Source organism: Pholcus phalangioides, unplaced genomic scaffold, assembly GCF_987345545.1.
Source record: "Pholcus phalangioides strain wild (caught in Gottingen) unplaced genomic scaffold, Ppha-v1.0 ptg000011l_1, whole genome shotgun sequence".
NCBI classification, from domain to species: Eukaryota; Metazoa; Arthropoda; class Arachnida; order Araneae; family Pholcidae; genus Pholcus; species Pholcus phalangioides.
The window spans coordinates 49122664-49146118 of record NW_028301604.1 but is presented as its reverse complement, the minus strand read 5'-3'; the positions used below and the strand labels follow the sequence as shown (position 1 = coordinate 49146118).

At 37.0% G+C, this 23455-nt stretch overlaps 1 protein-coding gene across 4 annotated transcripts in view; it reads right to left on the bottom strand.

The window, feature by feature from the left end:
• Nucleotides 1-23455, bottom strand: part of Ask1 (apoptotic signal-regulating kinase 1) — a 606402-nt gene that overhangs the window by 531152 nt on the left and 51795 nt on the right. For all 4 annotated transcript variants that reach the window (XM_089239611.1, XM_089239614.1, XM_089239612.1 and 1 more), the window contains one exon: nucleotides 9775-9850. In XM_089239611.1, coding sequence (XP_089095737.1) covers nucleotides 9775-9850 — 76 coding nt within the window. The remainder of the gene's footprint in view (nucleotides 1-9774; nucleotides 9851-23455) is intronic.

The window sequence follows — 23455 nt, the reverse complement described above, 5'->3', positions numbered from 1 at the left end:
GTCAGATATGTTGATGATTGCTTTGTTCTTCTTGACCGTAACGCTAACATTGACCATATTCTAAATACCCTCAGTTCCATTGACCCCTGCATTCAATTCACTATAGAGGAAGAAAACAATAACCAAATTGCATTTCTGGACGTATTGGTCACTCGCCACGAACAAACTTTCTTTACCACTGTCTTTTGCAAACCGTTTGCTGTTTCTCTATCCCTCCCCCCACAACCTCTCTGCTCATCCTCAGGCACAAAAGTATGCATCAATCTACAGATATGTGAAGCGAGCCATTAACATTTACTCTTCACCGATGCTACTTGTAGCTGAACTGAATATCCTAAGAGCAATAGCAGTCGATCGTGGCTACCGTAACTCTCTCATTGATAATCTGCACAGCAAACTTATTAAAAACACTTCCACAACCAAGCCTAAACCTGAACACAAAAACTTGATCATTCTGCCTTTCTTCCCAAAAACCAGCCAACGCATCGCTAAAATCCTTCGAAAATACAATCTTTCCGTGGTTTTCAACCCCATCAATAAACTTAGCTTCTCTGAACTAAAAGACCCCATTGACCCACTCAACAACTGAGGTACCTATAGCATTATCATATATACGAACATATCACATACAAGATTATCATATATAGGTCAAACTAAACGTGCCCTAAAATACCGTTTAAATGAGCATAGAAGATACGTAACCAACCAAGACTTTAACCGCTCATTCATAGCCCAACACTGCTGGTCCTTAGACCATGAATTTGACACTTCTCTTCTGCCAAAATCATTCAAAAATGCCCCTCACCATCTGACTTGGACTTTGAGTCATTTCACATCAACAAAAACACAAACCAGTTGGTCAACGATCTAATCAGCACACCACCCTTCTAAAAATCTGGCAACAGTTTCTACAATAATTATTCTTCTCCATCAGCATCACTATCACGTTCGCGATTGGCTCCACCATTTTTCTTTTTTCTGTCCTCCTCTACTCTTGTTGCCGGTTCATTTTAATTTTGATTCTTTTGTCTACAACAGCGAGTAACTCCCGCCATATATATAAGGAGTTTTTATAATATTTTCTTTATTTCAGCTACTGATGAAGGAACTTCATATACTTCCGAAACGCATATAGCTGTGGTTCATTTTGCAATTTTGGGTCTACTAACGTCGCTCGTTCAATTGTATTATCTAATCCAAAAGGTAATTCATTTCTACTATCATATCAGTTATTTATTAGACAAAACTTTTCATTCCTACCCCATTTCCTAGCCTTGGGGTACATTCTGATGGTATATGTTCAAATGGTACAAGTGGTTTTTTTTCCCAAAAAATTGCACGAAAGTGGCCTGAGTATATATATATTTTTCATATAAGTATCTTAGTTACTTAAAGGTTGTCTTAGCAACTTTAGTAACTTGGTTACTTAAAGGATTGCATCACACATTTTATATATAGTGGTGTATTACCTCACACACTTCTTTTCTTAAAGAAAGAAACAACAGTGACTTCATCATGGTCAATGAGACATCAGCTGCTCTTGAAGGACAAAGACCAGTGTAGGGTGGTTCATTGTCTCAGACATTTTCATCCCAAAAGAAGCAGCACATCTCGTTATTTTTCACCATCACGCTTAATATTCAATAGTTCTTTTTTTATACTTTCACCATTTCCTTCAGTTAATCAATTTTCCGCTGTACTGTAGTAATTGATTCATGAAAAATAATCAACTATATACAGGGTGATTATAATTTAATTTCCACTTTCACAAAACGACATAAAATAAGAACCATTGGTCAGAATGACTTACTTCCATATTCTGAAGAATTTCCAACCGCCAGGGTCAGAATGACTTAAAAATTTGCATGAATACTCTTGAAGTAATGGAATTTTATGTGACAAAAAAAAAAAGAAAAAAAAAAAAAAAGAAATATACCAATAAATGGCACTGTACTCTGCCGGTGATACAATCTCTTTTTTGCAACCACATCATTTCGGCACTTCACCAGCATCATTGTGTATAGGCAGCACAACTTTTATCAAGATGCATATTGCATCACCAGTGAAGCAGCTGCTGAAAAACAATTTTGGGAATAACATGATGACAACATCTGGCCACACAATGTTCAACCGGTCCTAATCCTGGTAACTTTTAGCTTTGGGGGTACTTCAAGAATGCCTTGTACAATAATTGGATCATGAACTATGCTGAATTGAATGCAGGGTATGAAAAAAAATTAGGATTTTTTTCAAAAAAATCTTATTTTTTTAAATTTAAATCAGATGTTTCTATTTGAATTAACTGACTGCTTATTATTTAAAACAAATCTTGTTAATTATTAAGAACGCATATTTTTTCACCTAATCTATCAAATTTAATTCAGCACTAATGAATAAACTAACAAACCAACAATAAACAAATTATTTACAGGCAAGAAATATGAACACTAAAACTCTGTATTAATGTAACATAAAAAGTCATTGAGCCCTAATTAACTTCATGAATTAACTTGTAGAAAAAAGTGCTTTTATTCATGAAGGCTCCCCCTCTTTAAAGTGAATGCCTCATGGCAACTCAGTATCACATATGGCAAAGGTTTCTCGATTTACTCAATGTACAACCAAAGGGTCATTCAGCATCAATTTAATGAAAAACATTCCACACAAGAATGACCCACTGCCACTTCTTGTACCCACTGATGAATGAACAGGGCTTGTCCTAGAAATTCTGCCACCTGAGGTGAATAATATTTTGCCACCCTTAAGATATGACTTTCTGACAAAAGTTTTCTTTCTTCACCATTATTACCTTGATATAGTGGTTCCCAAAGTGTTGGCCATGACCCCCCCTTGGGAAGGGGAATGTTGATAACTTAAGATGTCGTGAGAGAATTTCCTAAATAAAAACGTCCTGAAGAGAGTAAATATATCAAATCAATTTAATAACTATTCTTTGAAGCGTGATCCCATAGTGGGAGCACTTGTTTACATTTTTCCCTATAGGTTCTGGAAAAATGTCTGCCCTTCAAAGGATTAAATGAGCTAATTAGCACATATGCAGGGCATCCATAATTAAAAGACCTTATTTCAAAGTTGCCTACAAGCAAAACCAGTCATCAGAAAAGTGTGAAATTTCGTGGAGGAATTCTTGAAGTGAAGGGAATTTGTTGGAAAAAAATTAGTTGCAGATGTCGCCAACAGAGGACGTTTTACTTTGAATACCTGTAGTAAACATGTAAATTTATGTGATGTCATGCAGCAGCTTTTACAAAAACATAGAAACATTCGTGGAGATCTTGTTTCTCAATGTGTTTGCTGTTCACAATGACGGTAAGTTTACGAGATCGCGCTTTCTTGGTCAAATTGTTTTACCAAAACAGCAATTCCACAGTAACTGCTCTACGGAAATATCGGACTTGGAAGAGGATTCGAACAGCTCCAATGAATGTTAAAAATCTTCGGAGTATGATAACCAAATTTGAAACCACAGTATCGTTGGCTGCTTGTCCTGGAAGAGGAAGAAAATCTGTTTCTATAGACGCAGTGCAGGAGGTTTTGTTTCAGGTGGAGGAGGACAGAGCTTCAAATTTTCAAGTTAGCACTAGTGTCAGGTGTGTAGCATAGGCAGCATTGGATAGGGCACATTCAACTGTCCATAACATCATGCAGAAAAAAATATCCTCCGTTATTATCTGTACAAACTTTTACTTGTGCAGCGGTTACTTCCACATGATTATGACGCTCGACTCCGGTTCTCACTGCAGTTTCTAGCTTGCGTTGAGGTCAATTCATAATGGCTTGAATTCTCTTTGGGATGTCGATTTTTCGTCGAAACCTGGTTTAGTGTGCCTCACCTGGAGAAGGGAAACATCGATGGGGACAGCGGATCAGTGCTGATGCCATCGTAGAACCTCCATCACACGAGATGCTGAGTAAACATCGTCTCGAGACTGGACTACTTGGGATACGGGCCTGTGACGTCCACACAATAAGAGAAGCTGATGCATGGGTGCAATGAACTCCATCTGACAAATTGGTGAGAACAAATAAGTTTTGATGTGCAATATTTACTAAAGCTAAAACTCTAAAAAATTGTTGTTTATGTTTAATTCTTTAACTGTTTAAAACTCTGAGAATTGTAAAAAACTTTAATGTTAATAAATAATACTGGTGGAAAATATTATTGTTTGTTTCATTATTGTTATTCGCAAGAGCTAATTTTAGATTGGGGAAAGGTAAAAATAGAATCTCGGATGTAACGATGGCCGGTACGTTACACATTCACCAAAAGTGATGGTATGGTGTGGATTTACTACATCATTTATTCTCGGTCCCTACTTCTACGAGGAGTTATATTCTACAGGTCGAGTGACATGTTCCATCACCGGGAAGTGATATGCATTGCTGTTACAGAATGAAATTGTTCCGGCTCTGCAAGCACGTCACTGCCTTGCAGACACAATCTTTGTGCAAGACAGAGCTCTCCCACACATTGCAGTGTGTGTTAAGAATGTCCTTAAAACACATTTTACAGAAAAGCGTGTCATCAGCTGGGATATTTGAAACGTCTGGTAAGTCGTGACAATCCAAGAACTTTACCTGACCTTAAAGGCAGCATATCACGCCACATGCTGAACATTTCCCCGCACACACTTCGGTCAGTTGTGGAACATGCCATCTTGCGATTTCACATGGTATCTGAAAATGATGCCCATCATATGGAACATGTTTTGTTGTAGTAACAATTGTTAAAATTGTAATTGTTTGCCTAAATGTGTCATTTCTTAATAAAACCTTTAGTGGGGTATTAGTTGCACATGTTGCAACCAGAGGGCAACATGTGCAACTAATACCCCCCACTAAAAAAAATTCCCATCATTTCATGAAGTCCTCCACAAACTTTCACAATTTTCTGATGACTAGTTTGGCCTGTAGGCTACTTTAAAATAGGGTCTTTTAAGTATAGATGCCCTGTATATCATATAACATATATATTAAAATTCTACATAAAATTTACTAAAAATATTTTGAAGAAAAATGTTATTCAATCACAAGTATCCTAAATGTCTTTGATCATTTTTATGAGAAACATGAAAATCAATAAATTAATACATTTATTCTGAATCCAAAGACAAAATTTATTTATTGAAAAAAAATCCTAGAATCACTTTCCTCATTTCTTAGTATTTAAAATCATGATGCTGCATATATGTTGCCTATACACGCATAGTACAGAGATAAGTTCTGCCTACCTTTTTTATTTACACATTGCAGAGAAATATTCTAGCAAAGTAACAGCCCTGAGTTCATATGTTTGACCACAGGCATAGTAGGCAAGAGAGAACATTTGGGACCCGTGCCTTCTCCAAGACAATCAAAAATATTTTAGTAACAAAATAAAATATCAAAAGGAAATAACTTTATACTGTATGTTATCTTAATCAATTTCTGTTAATTTAAAATGTCTTTTGAAGGTAAGTCAAAATTTCTCTGGGAGAAATTCCTTGTGCTCCCCCAAACCTAATGTGTCCCTCTAAAGGCCGATCTTGTGTATTCAAATGCTCATTACCAGGGTGAAGGATATTGTAATGTGGTTCTTCATAATATGGTTCAACTTCCCATTACCTAACTCCAAGAACTACAAATATCCATGTCGAGGTCACAACAACAGCCACAACACACCATTACATCTTGGCACTGTGGGCGAGCCAGCCACAAAATTTACCAATTTAGGGCTAGGACACGAGAAGATAGCAATAACCCAGGTTTGAATCCTGGTCATGGTACAATTGTTAAGAAATTACTTGTTGTTGTAGGGGGCAGTGATCGTATAGAACATCTCAAACAAAAACAATCATTCAACTCAATAATAACCCTAACACAGGTTCAGAGTGGGAAATACTTTTTAATACATATTACTACAAGAAAAATTAATAATTTCTAATCAGCATAAATTTTATTTCTACATAATTTCGCTTGTATGATGGTGGGAAAGACAGGGGTCAGATTAAGTTAAAGTTCATAATTAGGTGGACAATGGAGAGGCTGAGGGGTTGAACGATACATGTGTTAGCTTTGACTCAAGTAAGAAGGACAGGCTTAGACGGACATCTCAAATCGATGATTCCTTCTTTCTCGTGGCGATGTTTCCTATTGATATTGGATTGATTATTTGGTCATTATCATCATCTGGATACAGGAATTGTTCCAGGAAACCATGGCGCGCCTCCCCATGCAGATGCTTCAGAAAAGGAGGACCCCTCGTTGGAGCAAACAACAGCATTCATAGAATGGATTGATTCCTATTACGCTCTTACATTATTTTTTTGATAAATTTTACCTCTTTTTTTCCTTAGAATAATTTAACGATTCAAACATTGTGGTAGAGCGCCCGCGGACACAGGCTCAGAGACAACTGCTCTCTACAACAACGAAAAACTTGTCTTTTTCTCACTCTTCCTCATCGTTTCTCGAGAACAGGTTTTCTTTTGTAACACACCAGCCTCTTGGCGATGGCGTGCACGTTTGCTGGCGGGAAAGGTGTGTGACTTCACAACATTAGCATTATAATTATTTCAGTTAAAGACACATGCCAGCGTTCTTGTGCGGTTGCTTTTTTCTGATGATGGTGCAAGAAAGGAGGTGTGTTGAGATATGAAGCATTGAATAGCAAAGATTTGAATGGCATTTCAACACTGAAAATTGTTGCATTTACCTGTGCCTATTTATTTGCTCGTGCTTTCCCTTCAAAATTATTTTGATGTGTAAAAATTTCTGAGATTGGAAACACCATCATGATAGATATGCCATAAAAAATGACGTTCTAGGCAGTCGCTTGGTTGCCTCATGCCTGGCACCAGCCCTGTGGATGAATTTATCATATGTTCCACAGAAGATGCATGTGGTTTGATTGGGCTGAGAACAAACCTGTTGCTATTATGTATACAGACATGCCAACACTGGCTTAAAGCTTGTCAGGGGGTACCTCCTAGGACAGCATAATCATAGTAAATTTTAAAAAAATCCCTCAAAAATTTAATTTGAAGTTCATTAAATACAGCACCTCATTGCCACTGGAACCTAGAAGGCTTAGGCCACATGAGCCACCCTCCCCTCCCAAAGCAACTTTCTGAGGTCTCTGAGTCCTTTAATAATTCATGAATATTCAATTCAATCCCAACCTGCATATGCCCTAGCAGAGCAACTGTGGTGGTCGAGTGGTCATGGTGACAGATTCACATTGTTGGGACCCGGGTTCAAGTCCTTCCATCGCCACAGTGGTGGCCAGCTGAAGTTGGTTTTCCGTGGTTCCCAACTTCGAGGTGCAAATGCGAGCCTATTTCCTAGTTAGAAAGTCTCGCCACAGAGAGCAACAGGCCTACAAACAGTACAAGTATTCAGTCATTACACTTCACTCACTACACTTCTGAAATATAGATGGCAGCACTGAAAAATCAGACACATCACTAGATATGCACTGTAATGTATTATTAGACCACCTGGTGCAAAAGTATGATGATTTTTTTTAACCCCCACTTAAAAATACCTGCGTACCAACTTACATAGTTATTCTTGAAAATTGTAAACAGATCGATCTAATAATTGTCATAAGGCCCCGGGTCATGCGTTAAAGTTAAAAGGAAAGGGAATGGGGCACTAAAATCACTTGAGTGCTTAGGGCTTTAGTATGGGTTAATCCGGCCCTGCAGAAGCATACATATACGAATTTATTGTTGAGGTAAAGATCAGTGAATTTAAAAAATAATAATGAAAATAAGTAAAACACAGCAAGAAACTCAATGACCCGATTTTTTTAAAAACCGATTTCCATAGTATTAAAAGTGTCTCCCGTACCTCAGTAGTCTATTGCGGTCGTCCGTAGAAACTATGGATAATCTGTAGCAGTTGGCAACTCTTTGTATATATACTGATTGTGAATAGAGCATGATCACATTTCTTCATATATTGTCATTCAGCACTTAACCCCATACTTTGTAATATGATTCATTTCACCATTGGCATGAACTTATTTTCAATAACATGTAAAAAGTAATTTCTAAATCACACTTGGCCATTTGCTTGATTCCAGCTGGCCCAGGATATATATTTTTTTGAAGAATCGTTACTGAATAGAAATCCAGTTCAAGCTCTTCATATCCACTACTACTTCAGCAAACACCAACTCTAGCCATATCGCTGTATTGAAATTTACTGCCATTAGTGAGATGGGTTGGAAGTGAAGGCACTGTCTATCGGTGGTCGCCTCGAGTTTGTTAGGGAAACTTCATATCCACTGGAACAGACTATCATTAATGAATAGAAATTCAATGATGATAGTCTGTTCGAGTGGATACGAGGAGCTTGAGGTAATTTTAATCTGAATTATGTTTAACACAAGGAAAGGGTCCCAAGGTGACCTTTAAAAATTTTTGAAAAAATTACCAATAATTCTACTCATTCAAATATGCACAAAAATATTAAAAAAATCCAACAGAATTATTCTAAATCACTCAAAAAAAAGTAAATATTAATATTTTGAACAGCAATAGAGGCCAAGAATGAATTTAAAAATCCTGCAATCCTAGAGTGTTAGAATGATGTCATTGAAATAACACATGATCAGGTACAGCACAGACAAAGAAAGAAAAAAAAAAAAGAGAAATAACTAGTTTCTAAGAACAGAGAAGCTGGAGAAATAAAAAGAAAAGACAGTTGAATTTGTTTTTATATAGATATCATGAAGGAATGCAAGGGGCATTGAGTAGCCAACTGTTTTAATTTTTAATACTTTTTGCGGCTTTAATGATTGCATTTCACTGCTAAATTTTTCTTGTTTTTATGTAGTTCTGGGTGGGATGAATGTACTCAAATTTTTTCATAATTTTTTGGGGATGACACCTTGGGACCCTTTCCCTGTGAGGAAATTCTGTCTTAATTGTATAAAAATATTCATGTGTCAATAAATACTGTGTTGTGAATGATTAGTTTCATGTCTGTTCCTTTTGCTGTCTGTAAACTTGGATAGAAATAGGAGATCTAGAAGTGCAACTGAGGCATGTCGCAGAAGTAAATTTATGCAGTAATTGCGCTATTTCTGAGTGTGGATGGGTTAGCAGCAAAAGTACCATAATTTCCAATATACAACCCACAGAAGATAAAATCCTCAGAAATTGGAAAATTTGGTATACTAATAGCTGCTTATTCAGGGGCATAACTAGATATATTGTCAGCATATTTTTGATAACCCATAGGGTTACATATTTTATATCAATGCAGTACAGTAGTGGCTTTAAACTTGTTGAAAAGTAGATCACAATATAGCGTGATCACAATAGAAAGCAAGAAGGAGGAAAAAGAAAAAAGTTGGTACTGAGGATTTTCCCTTCATACTTTTTTTCTCGGAACTCAGAAAAAATGTGTACTGTCGGGCACAGGAACAAAATTTTTATGCGTCCTTTCCCGAAATTTTGGGTAGTTAAGGAATCTCTATCCATTGTTATGTTGAAGAAGTTAAAGGGTGAAATAACACCCTGCCCGCCATGAAAGCCTGTATCCCTTCATTGTAAACAAAGATACTTTTTTGTAAAACCCTTAAAATTTACACACTATAATTTTCTAATGCTTCATTTTTCTATGATGTAAATGAATTTTGTATGAACTAATGAATACATATTTTAAATGCTAAAGCTTAGACATATTAAAAAGAAAAAAAAATTCAAGAGTCTATAAATGACTTCTTAAAACACTTTTAAAAATAAAGTTGTGCGTTCTCACTTCAGCAAGTTCCTCTCCTGAATATGTTTCTCTTGCTTTGCGGAGGTCAGCCAAGAATTTTTCTTTCATATGTGCTCTGAATTATATAACACATTAAAAGTTTTTTCAGAATAAACATATTATCTTGTAAATCAATATACAGTGATCTCTCACTTACATGTTTCTCTAAGTTATAAGACAATTTTCTGCACTCCCAGTCAAAGATATAGTGTAATAATACTATTCCATTATACATCTCTCTCATTCATGCATTTTTTTCCTTGTTCCCTTGCATTGATGCATAAGTGAGAAATCACTGAATTAGAATCAAGAAAAAAGAATTACTGATTTTTTTGCAATACAACTATAGACATAAAACTTCAGAGTGAATCCTCTGATTCTTCAACAAATTTTCATTTGTAAAATACATAGGTGGAGATATGGGGGAAGAGCATTCCCCAGCGTCAATGATGAAGTCGACTGATCTAATGTATAAGCATATATATGAATTGACATTATCATCATTCCGCTATCTCTAGCATCATTATTGTGCCCCCTCCAAGAGATATTATTAGATATATGTATTTATATTTACATTCTGGAATCTTCATCATAACTACAAGCCCCCCACAATCTTCATCATCAAAAAAAAAAATGTTCAGAATTTTTTACTGTCGTTCTATGTTGATTTTACTGAGGGTCAATACGTGCTTAGAAAGGGGGAAGGGCTTCTTTTATAGTTACACTGTGAGCTCCTATAGCTTTTCACAGGGATGCATTGGAAGGATAAGGTGCGGTGGATCCACAGACTTGAACGTTGTATCCACCGACAGACATGTCCGCTCAGACAGACATCCTAGATCAAATCAGTAGATAATTATTTTACTCCTCTGCAGGTCTGCATGGTCTGGTGCATAGGCAGAGATAGACCTGGAAGTCTGGGGGGAGGGGGGCATGATGATGTCATTTCATATATACATTAGATCCGACGACTCCACATTTGACGCCAGCCCTTCCCCCATATCTCCGTCCATGGTCTGGTGTCAAAATGCCATAATTTTTCCCAAGGGGATGAGAGCACAGAGAACACAATATGGCAGAAATTATTCCAAGAAAATGACTGACGCCTTCATCTCTTTTCCCCATATGTACTTGATGGCTATGTACATACAATCAAAGATAGACACAATTAAGGATACAATTGATAAAAGAAAGTTTTTGAGTAAGGAAAAAAGAGGGCTTGGAATATACATGGACTGCGGTTGTCGCAAAGGTTATCACTTCTTCCAGAAGCTTGTGTTCATTTTATAGTATCATTTCTCTCTTCTCTACTACTTCAATACTGATATCTTCATACCCTAAGTGGAGTACTAAATTATTTTTTCATCAACTGGTCAATATTTTTTTCTAGATATTTTCTTTTCCTTAATATTCGATTGGTGAGCACATTTTTGAATACATACAGAGTCTGACTTTGATATGAGGAGCCATGGAGTAAGCAGAAATCATGGGACTTGTAACTTAGGTCAAAGATGTTTCATTAGTCAATGGATATATGTTTCAACTTCAAGACACCTAAAATTATGATACCCGGGGGCAGGGGCATAGCCAGAAATTTCGTTGGGGGGACCAAAGTGGTAGAACAATAGATTTGGCCATCTTTTCCCCTTTTTTCAGTCATTTTCTTACCTTTCGGGGGACCAGACCTCCCAAGCCCCCTTCACCACGCCCTTGCCTGGGAGCAAATCCATCCACCCATGCAGAAATCGTGCCTTGTTCGTATCTATGCACAGAAATTTGCAGCACATTTAATTTTTTTTTCAACTACCTTCTGGTAATCTGGTGATTTCAGTACTTCATCATAACCCTAGTCTTACATGCGCCGGATTAGTGAGAGTCTACTGTATACTTTTTGAGATCTTTGAAGCGGTCATCTTAATACTGTATACCAGGAGCAGTGATTTTGCAAAATCTATATGTGTATGCATTGGAAAAACCGCTACAGATATATCACTCATTATCGTACTCTGGCACAAGACATTATTGCCATCGGGTATGTGAAAATGGTAGTTGAAATAACACCAGGAACTCGTTGCTCCAGGACTGGACCAATCTCAAGAAATTTACATGTTCTAACCAATATTTGATGTACTAGCGCTGTATACATATGTAGGCAGAGAAAGAGGAGCATGGAAACGATCACCCCTACCTGTTTAGTGAAAAAAAATTGTATTATTGACATAGGTGGCAGAGTGGAAGTAGAACAGGAGCCGCTTGCTCCTGTTCACTATACACGCTTCTTCAGTGATTCGCAACGCCCCCCCCCCCATTCGAGGAGTCTGCATTCACTTATAGTTAAGTATTTAAAATTTTTTACATGCTCCAAGATTGTCGGACAATAGATTCGTTCAGCCTGGTTTCCTCCCCAAACAGTAGCATAAAGTTACTTAATGTATTGTGTCAAAACATCACCGAAAGGAGACGCTGGGGTTCATGAATTTATACCTCAATCACACCTTCAACATTGAATTCATCAATTCTCATTATGATGAGGGTGAAGAATGCATTCGTAAATAAACTTATTGAGCGGAAAAAATTCTTAAACGAAGAATGTCTTGATATAGGGAAAAAACACCGGGATTCTGAAAATAAAACTACTTAATGGAAAAACGCCTTAAGCGAGGACTTCTTAAGTTGTATGTTGATAGAGAAGTCTTAACCGTAGCGCCCGGGGGTGTAAACTATTGTGGATCAAGCAGGTCTGATTCCTCGGGGGGCCAAATTCATCCAGCAAGCACCTCTTACATACACACTGTGGCACCAAAATGTGTGCTCGCTCGGCTGACCAAGTATCTTGAGGGGGCCCTAGATGAAAAAAGGCATGTAAGTTATTGAAGAGTTATTCACAATTTAGATTTTGAATGTTTTTCTTAAATTCAGTAAATTATTTCTTTCATTAGTTAAAAAATTTCTTCAGTTCTGAAATTATTTCTTCCAAAATAAATCTTTAAATTTTAATAATTTTTGTTTAGTGTGCTCATGTATTTTTATGTGGATGTGATTTTTCAGCACTTCTGTATATTCTGTAATTATTTATGACTTTTTCTGGATGCCAATTTCATCTCTCTTGAAAACTAGTACAGTAAAACCTTGCTACAGTGTGAGTGCCCCTGGTTATGGCAGCCACCAGCAAGACATGAAGACAGAGGGTGCTAAGAATCTCTGGGTTGGATTCAGAAAATCATTTGCAGGAGTTGGAAGAACTGGAAAGAATAAATTGGGACATCCTAGGCATCTGTGAAGTGAGGAGAAAATCGAACTCACCAGTGTACATGTCTAGCAGTGCAGTGTATGACTCCATATTGAATATATGAACTCGAAAGGGTTAACAATTATTTATTAAACTATTAACAATTATTTATTAAACTATTAACAATTATTTATTAAACTATTAACAATTATTTATTAAACTATTAACAATTAAACATTCAACATTTAAATGATTAAATATTAGAACATAATTAATAACATGAAACTTAAGAATTTAGATCATCAGCATGACCAGCGTGGATGTGGATGTGGTGGCTAGTGACTAGGAAAGAGCAGCACCGCTTCCAGGTTGATTCCGGTTTATATGTGGGTGGACTACAGCATCAGATGTGCACGTCACAGCACGATAATTTTCATACGCCACACATGTATTTTACTACAGAGGAACAGATAATGAAAGAACTAGTGGGATAAGATTTCTCATTCATAAAGAGTGGAAAAATCACATTGTTGAGTTAGATAGTACATCAGATAGAGTTGCAAAGTTGGTTATGCAAATATCTGATACAGATTATACAAGACTATGCACCAACAAGCTATTCTGAGGAAGAATTAGATGAAATGAATAGTAAAAGAAACCATCATATCAAAATAGTAATGGGTGACTTCAATGCCAGAATTGGAGAGAGAAGAAATGGCGAAAGCTCAGTTGGAAGTCATGGTTATGGTGTACGAAAAGAGAGAGGAAACAGACTCGTCGAATTAGTAGAGAGCAAACAGTTATGCATCACAAATTTGTTTTTTAAGAAGAAACCCCAAAGAAAGTGGACCTGGGAAAGCCCAAGTGGAACAACAAGCGAGATCAACTACATCCTATCTAATAAGAAGCATCTGATCCAAGACTGCTGTGTTCTCAACAAATTAAATACAGGAAGCAATCATTGACTGGTGAGATGTAGAATAATGCTTAATAGTAGAATGAAAAGAGCAAAACTAAAACGCACTATCAAAAACACTAAAACTGTCATCAATATGGCAAAGCTTCAAGAACATAAATGTAAATTCTAGTTAGAGCTGAAGAACCAATTTGATTTGTTATATAAGACCACTGCAGATGGCAAGATCGGCCAGGGCACAATCCTACATTCCGCCTGGGTGTGAAGCCTCACATGGCAACCCTGGCAGGAGGCTGACAGGGCTTCAGTGAAGGGGACCTTGAGATAAATCTGATTTTTTTTTTTTCAGAAAAAAGCCGCACATCATTGTTTACCGTGTAAAATGTGCATGACTATACATCCGCTTTTCAAATAGAATTTTGGTTGCAAAGATGTTTCTGGTACTCCAGAAACCAGACAAGTGAGAAGCCAAATTTGCTTCATTTCTTTGCTTTTATTTGACTATTGCGGAACAAATTCTAAAAGGGTATGCCCCCAATCCTAGAGCAGGACCTCTAGGCTGGGATCTTTTGTGCCCCCCATCCAATAAGACTTCTCACGGGCCCTTCTATACAGGGTGATTCAGAAAAGAAGTGACAGTACACCCCGATACAAACAATTGTCATCAAAGAATGCATGGTCGAACATGAAACTGAAACGCACTAGCGCATTTCGAAATTACCACTCCGCAAATGTTAAAACTGCATTCCTGTTGAAATTTATCAGGAGAAAAAGAACACCATGCATGCAAATGTAACCTGGGGAAATACACTAAGTATTTCATATTGAAATGGATGTCTGCTTTTTCAGTATTACCAAAGTGTAGCAAAAAAATATCCTGTATGTTACAACTGTTGGAACGGTTGCACGCTGGAATAACTTCACAGGGCTAGAGCCACACCTTTTATTCACTGTGACAGATTTGTATGTGGTTTCTTTTTTCCCAGGTTACATTTGCATGCATGGTGTTCTTTTTCTCCTGGTAAATGTCAACAGGAATGCTGTTTTAACATTTGCAGAGCGGCCGTATCGAAACACGCTAGTGCGTTTGTTTCATGTTCAACCGTGCATTCTTTGATGGCAATTGTTTGTATTGGTGTGTACTATCACCTCTTAAAGTTTTCCCCATCTTTTCTGAATCACCCTGTAGTTAATTTACAGCGTGAAAAAGCCAAAAAATTATGAGAATTTTAAAGCTATGGGGGTGGCAAAATAATGTTTGCTCCGGGTCGCAAAAATCCTAGTTACGGCCTTGGGCCCAGGACTAAATCCTAATATATTTTTTTTCACTCTATAAATTAACTGTAAAAGAGGCCCCATGGAAAATCTGGCTTGGGCCCGCGAAAGATTCCAGCCTGGGGGGGGGGGGGGCCCTGATGCAGGATATTGGGGCTAATAGGCAGGAGGAGCAAAAAATAAGTTCCATGCAGGTACAGATTTTGTCTCGAGCAGCCCGATAGCTTACATTCGTTTCTGAATTACGGTCAGAGGCCCTGCTTATTTTCTCAACGTTTCTGTTGTCGAGGTATGACTGAACAGCGTGATGCCATGTGAATTTTTACTGTGTTAAATTTCAGGGTCTTAACTAAAGTCTGCGCTGCACCCTTTGCACCCTCGCTTAAGCCGCCCCTGGACAAGATGTCACTATGATGAACAGAAATTTAACCACTGCCCTAAAAGAAGTAGCATAAGAAGTCGCTGGAGAAAAAGAAATCAAACCTGTTTAGAAGAAACAAAGAAACTGATAAAAGACCGGGGAGAATTGCAGATTAAGAAAAATGATCCTAAATCCAACGTGGAATATGCAGAACTTTGTACGACAGTACGAAAGAGGATTACAGAAGATGCTAGGAAGTTTAATTGTGATATTGTAAAGAAAGCACTGGAAGATAATAGAAGCATAAAATCAGCAAAACAAAAACTGTATTGGGAGAAAGGAAACTTTTTTCCCTAAAAAGAAAAGATGGAACCATTACACAAAATATTGTCTGAGGCTTTCATGGCCGGCGTTAAATGACTTGCAAACGGTTTCCGGGTTATTAGACCATGGCCTAATAACCCGGAAACCGTTTGCAAGTCATCACACAAAAGTTGGAAATGAAATTATTAGAGTATTGTTGAAGAATTTTATAATACTCTATACAAACATGAACAGAATCGGAACAGAGGAAAGGAAGCGGGAAGAAAAGAAAATGGAACTGAATTTGTACAAGTAGCACCTGTGCTGAAAGAGGAAGTCTACAAGGCTAAAAGATATTTATAAAAAATGGAAATACTCAGGTGAAGATGGGATTTCAATAGACATTATTAAAAGAAACAGGAGAGTTTGACAGTATGCTAGCTGCTTTGTTCACAAATTGTCTCACAAAATCAGATGTGCCTGAAGATTGGAATAATGCAATGATAGTTCTTTACAAAAAGGGTGAAAAAGAGGATATCAAGAATTATAGACTAATCAGTCTCTTATCTGTAATTTATAAAATCTTTACCAAAATGCTGACATATAGGCTTGAATCCAAATTGGACATAGCTCAACCAAAAGAACAAGCAGAATTTCGAAGTGGATTTAGTACAATGGATCACATCCAAACAATCAGGGAACTCATAGGGAGACACAAGGAATACAAATTACCATTGTGTATGGCCTTCATTGATTTTGAGAAAGCGTTTGTCTTCACATCTGTTGTTAACGGGATGTAACTCTAGATGTAATTGGGATAGAGAAGACTTACATCAATATCATCAAGACAATATATAACAAAGCAACTGCAACGATTCGTTTGGATAAAGGAAAAGCAAAGATTAAACTTGGAAAAGAAGTTGGAAAGGGTGATATTATCTCACCAAAATTCTTTACCGCTGTTTTAGAAGTAGTATTTAGAAAACTGAATTGGGATGAGAAAGGAATTAAAATAAATGGAGAATTTCTCAACCATTTGTATTTTGCCGATGATATTGTTATTATCAGCAGTAATCCAGATGAACTAGAAGAAATGATACAAGAACTTGCGGAGGCAATCAGGTGGGTTTGAAAACGAATCTGCAAAAGACAAAAGTTATGTTCAACTCCTTTACGTTGAAGAATATGATCTTGCTCAACAACACAGAGATAGAAAAAGTAGAAAGCTATGTATACCTGGGACAAGAAATTACCACGAACAACAGAATCATTAATGAAATGAACAGAAGGATCAGGATTGAATGGACCACTTTTGGCAAAAACTGTTTAATTCTGAAGAGCCACATGCCATTATGCCTGAAAAGAAAAGTGTTTAACCAGTGTGTGCTACAAGCACTGACTTATGGAGCTGAAACATGGTCACTCAAAAGCAAGACGATACAAAGGCTACAGACAACACAAAGGCTACAGACAACACAAAGGAGCATGGAAAGATGTTTGATAGGCATCACAAGGAGAGACAGAAAACGAATCACTTGGATAAGGAACCACACAAAAGTATATGATATCATGGAAAGAATTGAATGTCTGATATGGAAATGGGCTGGACATATTACAAGAAAGGAAAAGAGATGGACCACAAGTATTTTAGATTGGTGCCCCATGGTGTTAAATGTCCAAGAAGGCATCCCCATGCAAGATGAATCGATGAGATCAGAAATATGGCATGATAGTTTTAATCTTTTGTTACGGTTGATGTGCTGCTCATGGTTATTACGGATGATTCTTATCGAGTTTTGTTTACAGCGAGTATTCAAAAACCAAAAATATGGTATTCAGGAATGGAAGAGCAGAGAACTTTAGCGTGGCTATCTCTGGTGAAAATAAAGATACAGCTGTCACATAAAAAAAGACGAAAGCGCAAACCACTGTGGACCCCCTCTCTCATTTATTTTATTAGACCACTAAGGCAAGGGGCATCTGGAGAAACAGGTGGGTGGACGATGACGTCCGTTGGTGTGAGTGGAAGATGCGACTCTGTTAACACTCTCCATGATCAGAAACTAAAACTATCCCATAAACATGACAAAAAATAAATAATTAAAACAAGGACCTAAAACTATGCCACTGTGGTGGTCGAGTGGTTATAGTGACGGACTCGCGATGCGAGGATCCGGGTTCGAACCCCACAGTGGTGGTCGGCTGAAGTTGGTTTTCTGTGGTTTCCAACTTCAAGGCGCAAATGCGAGCCGATCTCCCCGTTAAAAAGTCTCGCCACAGAGAGCAACAGCCCTACAACGATAAATCATTCAATCATAACACTTCACTCATAGTTAGAAAAAAACTGGTGGCAGATGGCAGCACGACACATAACAAGCATTACACAGGAACAAACTTCACGTCAGGTTTCACTACACGTACACACACATTCCCGCATGTACCGATTCGTTGGGGGGTTCCGCGGGGGGTTGTGGGCGGGGTGCATGTGTGGTGTAGCAGTAGTAGGTAGGGCTCGTAGGTAGGGTAAAAAAGGGCTCGGGGATCCATGATGTTCTTAAGTCAGCCACCTCGTTGGGCAATTTGCCTGTTGTGGCGTTGTATTTGTATTTGTATTTGTATTTGTATAAAACAAAAACTTCTGCACCCATAGAGGGCCTCTCACAATAGTATCGGCACTCTCGTGGAAGAGAAACACTTCTTGTAATCTATGAGTGAATATCTGAACTCACTGAAGCCTATTTTTGAGAGAAAATAAAACTGATTGAATATCCGTGTTTATGCAAGCCTATAACTGCATGTAAAACTGAATGAAAAACTGCATCGTTATGGAAAATTCAACCAAATAACGAAAAAAAAAAAAAAAAATGTATACAGTATACAATTGTGTAACGGAAAAAACACGACAGTGATATATTGGCGGGGAAAATTTCTAGGATATCGTGCCAGAATGTCATTGCTATGGATTTTTGATAATGGTAACCAATATTTTTTATAATTTAAAAATTTTAAACAAGTAAACATCGGTTCGAAACAATATTTTTTCAGTATTTTTTTTTAAATCATAGAAAAAATTGAAATATTCTGTATAAAGGATCATTGTAAACCTCCGATATATGAGAACTATATTTTGCGGCGAAGGAATGCACTCTCTAACTTTCTTTCATTGCAAAGTTAACCTAAAACAGACTATAGGGAAGACTTGGGCATTGGCTACTGTACTCTTAAAAGGCATTTTCATGTCACAGGAGTTAGTAGTGACTCAACCTGTAGAGGTTGTTTATATAAGGAAGAAACAGCTACTCACTGTCATTGTGAAATGTACTCAGCACACAGGTTTTAGCACTTGAGTCATCATTTGATTGAACTATGGGAGCTTCAAGACATTCCTATTAGATCTCTGCTACACTTTACTTCAACTACAGGTCTCTATTAAAGACTTCAATTTTTTTTGGCGCGGGGAGGGGGAAGGATAGTACAATAGACCTCTGGTCGCAGTGCTAGGTTCTGTGGAACCACTTACCCATAAGTCTAAGTCTATATCTAGGGACAGCAGAGACACCAAAAAACTACTATGAAGCCAAGGAGTGACTCATAAGAAAATTCCATCATTGGAAAGGATAATGTAAAACATACTCCAATGATTGAGCTGAGTAAAGAAATTTTACCTCCACTTCATATCAAGTTGGACCTTATGCAGGGTCACCATTTCAACTTTTGGGGGGGGGGCAAAGAACATGTACTCAATGTATGCATTTGTATATATATACCTTTTTCAGTGTATTTTCAAAAGCCAGGGGGAGAGCAATGGCCCCCCCCCTGACCCCCCAAATGACGGGTCTGACCTTATGAAGAATTTCCTAACAGCTCTTAATAAAGATGTTCAGGCTTTTAATCATTTGAACAAAATGTTTCTCAAATTGAGTGGAGGAAAGTTAAAAGTAAGCATATTTATGTTAAATCAGAAAACCGTTAAAAGATCCAGCTTCCGATAATAAGTAGGGAAATCACAAATTAGCTGTTTGGTTCTCTTTCAAAATGATTGTCTATGGCTTTCTTGGCAACAGAAAAGATGATCCATAGTAAGTGACTTGGATAAATACAAGCACATGGAATATGCCACTAAAAATTCACTTTTACATTGATTTCTTTCCTAACATTGTAGGTGCTTTTAGAGATGAAAAATGTGAATGCTTTCATCAAGACATCCTCGCTATGGAGTAGCATTATCAGGGACATAGGAACTGTTCAATGATGAGGTATTAGTGTTGGTTTTTAATCAGGAAGACTGATGACGCACTTCCCAAGAGAAAAGAGATGCCATCCTATTTTTCCAAATCAAATTCACATAAAACTTTTTAAATAAGTTTTTAAGTTTGTGTTTAAGCAAGGTAACTTAAGTGCTTTTGAATATACATTAAAAGGAAGAAATCTGTGAACTCTGGGTGTTATTTTAATTTGTTTAAAACTGGTCAATATTGGCCAATATTGTATTTTTGTATTGCGATAGTTGTGTATTTCAAAATTGTGATGTGACAGAGAAAAAAATTATTTTTTCATTGAATTCAGCACTCCAAAATTAGGTAAAGCCACCCATTTGCTCAGCAGATAGTATTTTTTAATTTGTTGACTAGTGTAATTTAGTGTAAGTGTTTACCTCTCTCTCTGAATTAAATTGAAAACTGTTGAAATTTGAATACATTTTGAATAAATAATAATAAAAAAAAAAAATAGAGAACAAACTTTTTGAAAAAAAAATTTTGTTTGTCAAATTGTTGTTGACTGTAATAGCATTAGAATAGTTTAAAGAACTGCAATTCAGTCTTTTACATACACAGGGCAAATCGAAGAAATAATCAAAACTTTAATGGGTGGTAAAACAACACACATTTCTCTTCATAGAATTTGTTGTCTAATTTGCACAATGAACACAGCAGAGATGCTATTGATGCGCTATAACGCGTCAAATAACAGGAATTTTGGAAAAAGACACAAAAATTTTGTTCAGACATCCTCCGGGACGTGTTCTTTCCTAGTTCTAAGAAGAAAAAAGTAGAGAGAAAAACCTCCCCAACCTTTTCCCCCTTTCTTCTTTTTACCATGTATCATGATCGTGTGACCTTGAAAAACTGCTTTTACTACTTTGTATACTGTAACTGTATTGATATACACACGGGTTGTTGAAGAATAAGATGAAGGATCTAGTTGCTTCCCTGAATGAGGGGCCGTGTACATTTCAGATTTTTTATTACCCTGTGGATTTTCTCTCTTCCGGTTACATACGGGAAATTACAGTACTTTCGTGGCTATCTGCCGGCATTCAAAGACAGCGTCTATACGCCGTAAATTTGTCTTGTTATTACAATATTGCGAATGCACATTTTTTTTCATCGTAAAGGATTGGAATGCCTGTTCAAAATGTGAAACTATCCCGATATCGTGGAAAAAAAACAGAATCTGTAAAAGCTCGACCTTGAATATCCACAGTTTTGCCATCTAGCTGCAATGTAGCAGTCACTGTTTTGCATCACGAAAATCACGGGTGTGTACGCAGAATCAGATTTTGGAGGGGCACAAGGATCTAATTCTTCACAGAAAGTCTGGGTCACTAACACTTGAAAATAATTTTAAATCAACAGATAGTACAAAAGAAATTATTTTATTCCAATATTTTTATTCTCTACAACAATATTTTTAGTTTTTATCATTGTGGGGGTCCCTTATAACCCCCAAAATTTTGCTTTTGGTGAAAATCCAGCTTTGGAAACAGCAATTGCGCAATGGTAATTGGCTAAAAATGTGATTTTCTAAGGGTTTCAAATTTTCAGTTGGCTATTCCTTTGAAAAAAACTTCTGGTTGCCATGGCGATCACACAGATCTAAAACACAAACATGCATACATTAAACTTCAAATGCACGCATTACCAGTTTGGAGGATAGATGCAGGGCCGCAACTGGGAGGGTGGAGGGACAGACGGGTCTAGTGTCCTGGGCTCTGGACTAGTGGGGACACCAAATTCATCCTTTATAACTGCTTCTTCTACATTACATGGGTGTGCCAAAATGTGTACTTGCCCCATTTGAGAAAGTATCTAGTTGTGGCGATAGATAAATAGCACCACCTACTGGACACAAAACACACCAAATGCTGGGCACACACACATAAGCACACTGTTAAGTTTCTCCAACACAAATCTGACATAGCTTGCATATCCAGGTGTTAAAATATGTGGCAGTTAAATGGCGACAGATCAGAGCGGTGGACCATCAGGGAGGGAAAATAAAATAATTTCAACAGGAAAACCAAAGTATGAATAGGGAGTCAGAAGATAAGTGTTGAGAGAGGAAAGAGAGAGAATCTAATTTGCTTTAAATTTGATTAGAAGATATTGAAAGTGCTAAGATTTTTTTTAACGAAATGTAAAATCAATCAGAAGGGAATTTATAGATTATAAATGTGTGCCTTCAACTATTAATTAAAGTGGATCCTGCTTATAACGTTTTTCAAAAAACTGTCGTAAAAAACATTGTAATTAGGAAAACACTTTAAACAGGAAATCTTGATGAGAATTACTTTTTGTTAAGGCCACAAAAATAAGTTGTACTAAGTGGAAAAAAGTTCTAAATGGGAGAAACGTTATAAGCAGGATGAACTGTATATTTGTTTTAGATTCATTACATGTGCGGAATTCCATATGTTAAATTCTCAGGTGGCTAATGGGCTTCTTCACAAGCTTTTCCTACTAGAAGACAATGAAAGTAAATGAACATTTGAATAGAACATGTTTTTAGAAATGAGTTACTTGATTCACAGATACCTTCTTCTCCTACCTAGAACATGGCCCACCGCTCAATCTCAGCAAAGAAATATAAGCAGGTGATCAAATACCTGGCGCATGCTGGGAGAAAATTCATAGATATACTAGTGAATTATGGGGGGGGGGGGCATAATTTTTTCAAGATAAATTTTTTTCAGAGGGACAGTGGCATCTCTTCACAGTATTAAATGCCAAGTATCCATTGGTGTTCGAGATGCAGGACAAACCCCAAAGAGGAAGTCCTGTTTGCCCAATTAAACATAGAACACTGTCCTTTCACACAAGCATATCTTATATTGAGGGAGAGTCGTCCGAGTGTCCACATTGCTAAAGTTCATTTCATATATTTTCACTTGTTCTTATCATAGTCATCACACACACATTTTGAGACCTTTTGATCAAAGTCATCTCTCACTTCATAATATTATAAAATGACCGTTGATGCAAAACTTGCATTTTTAAGTTCATTAAAGCCATTGATTTATATCACAAGTTATAGTTATTAAATTTCTGCACAAATTTTTTAAAATTTAATATACATCCGTTTTATTTTAATCATACACATTTTGTTCAGTCTCATCTTGTATTTATTTGGTCGATTGGCTTGGCACAGCAATGACTTTAATGAGCCTTGTGGCAAAAAAAATTTAAATCAAATCAATGAATAGAGTATAAAGGTGCTTTCCTACTGATGCACTACAGCACATTTCTCAAACACTGTTAAGGTACAAACATAGTAATAACACTGAGAATGAGAAAATCAACATAGTAATAACACTGAG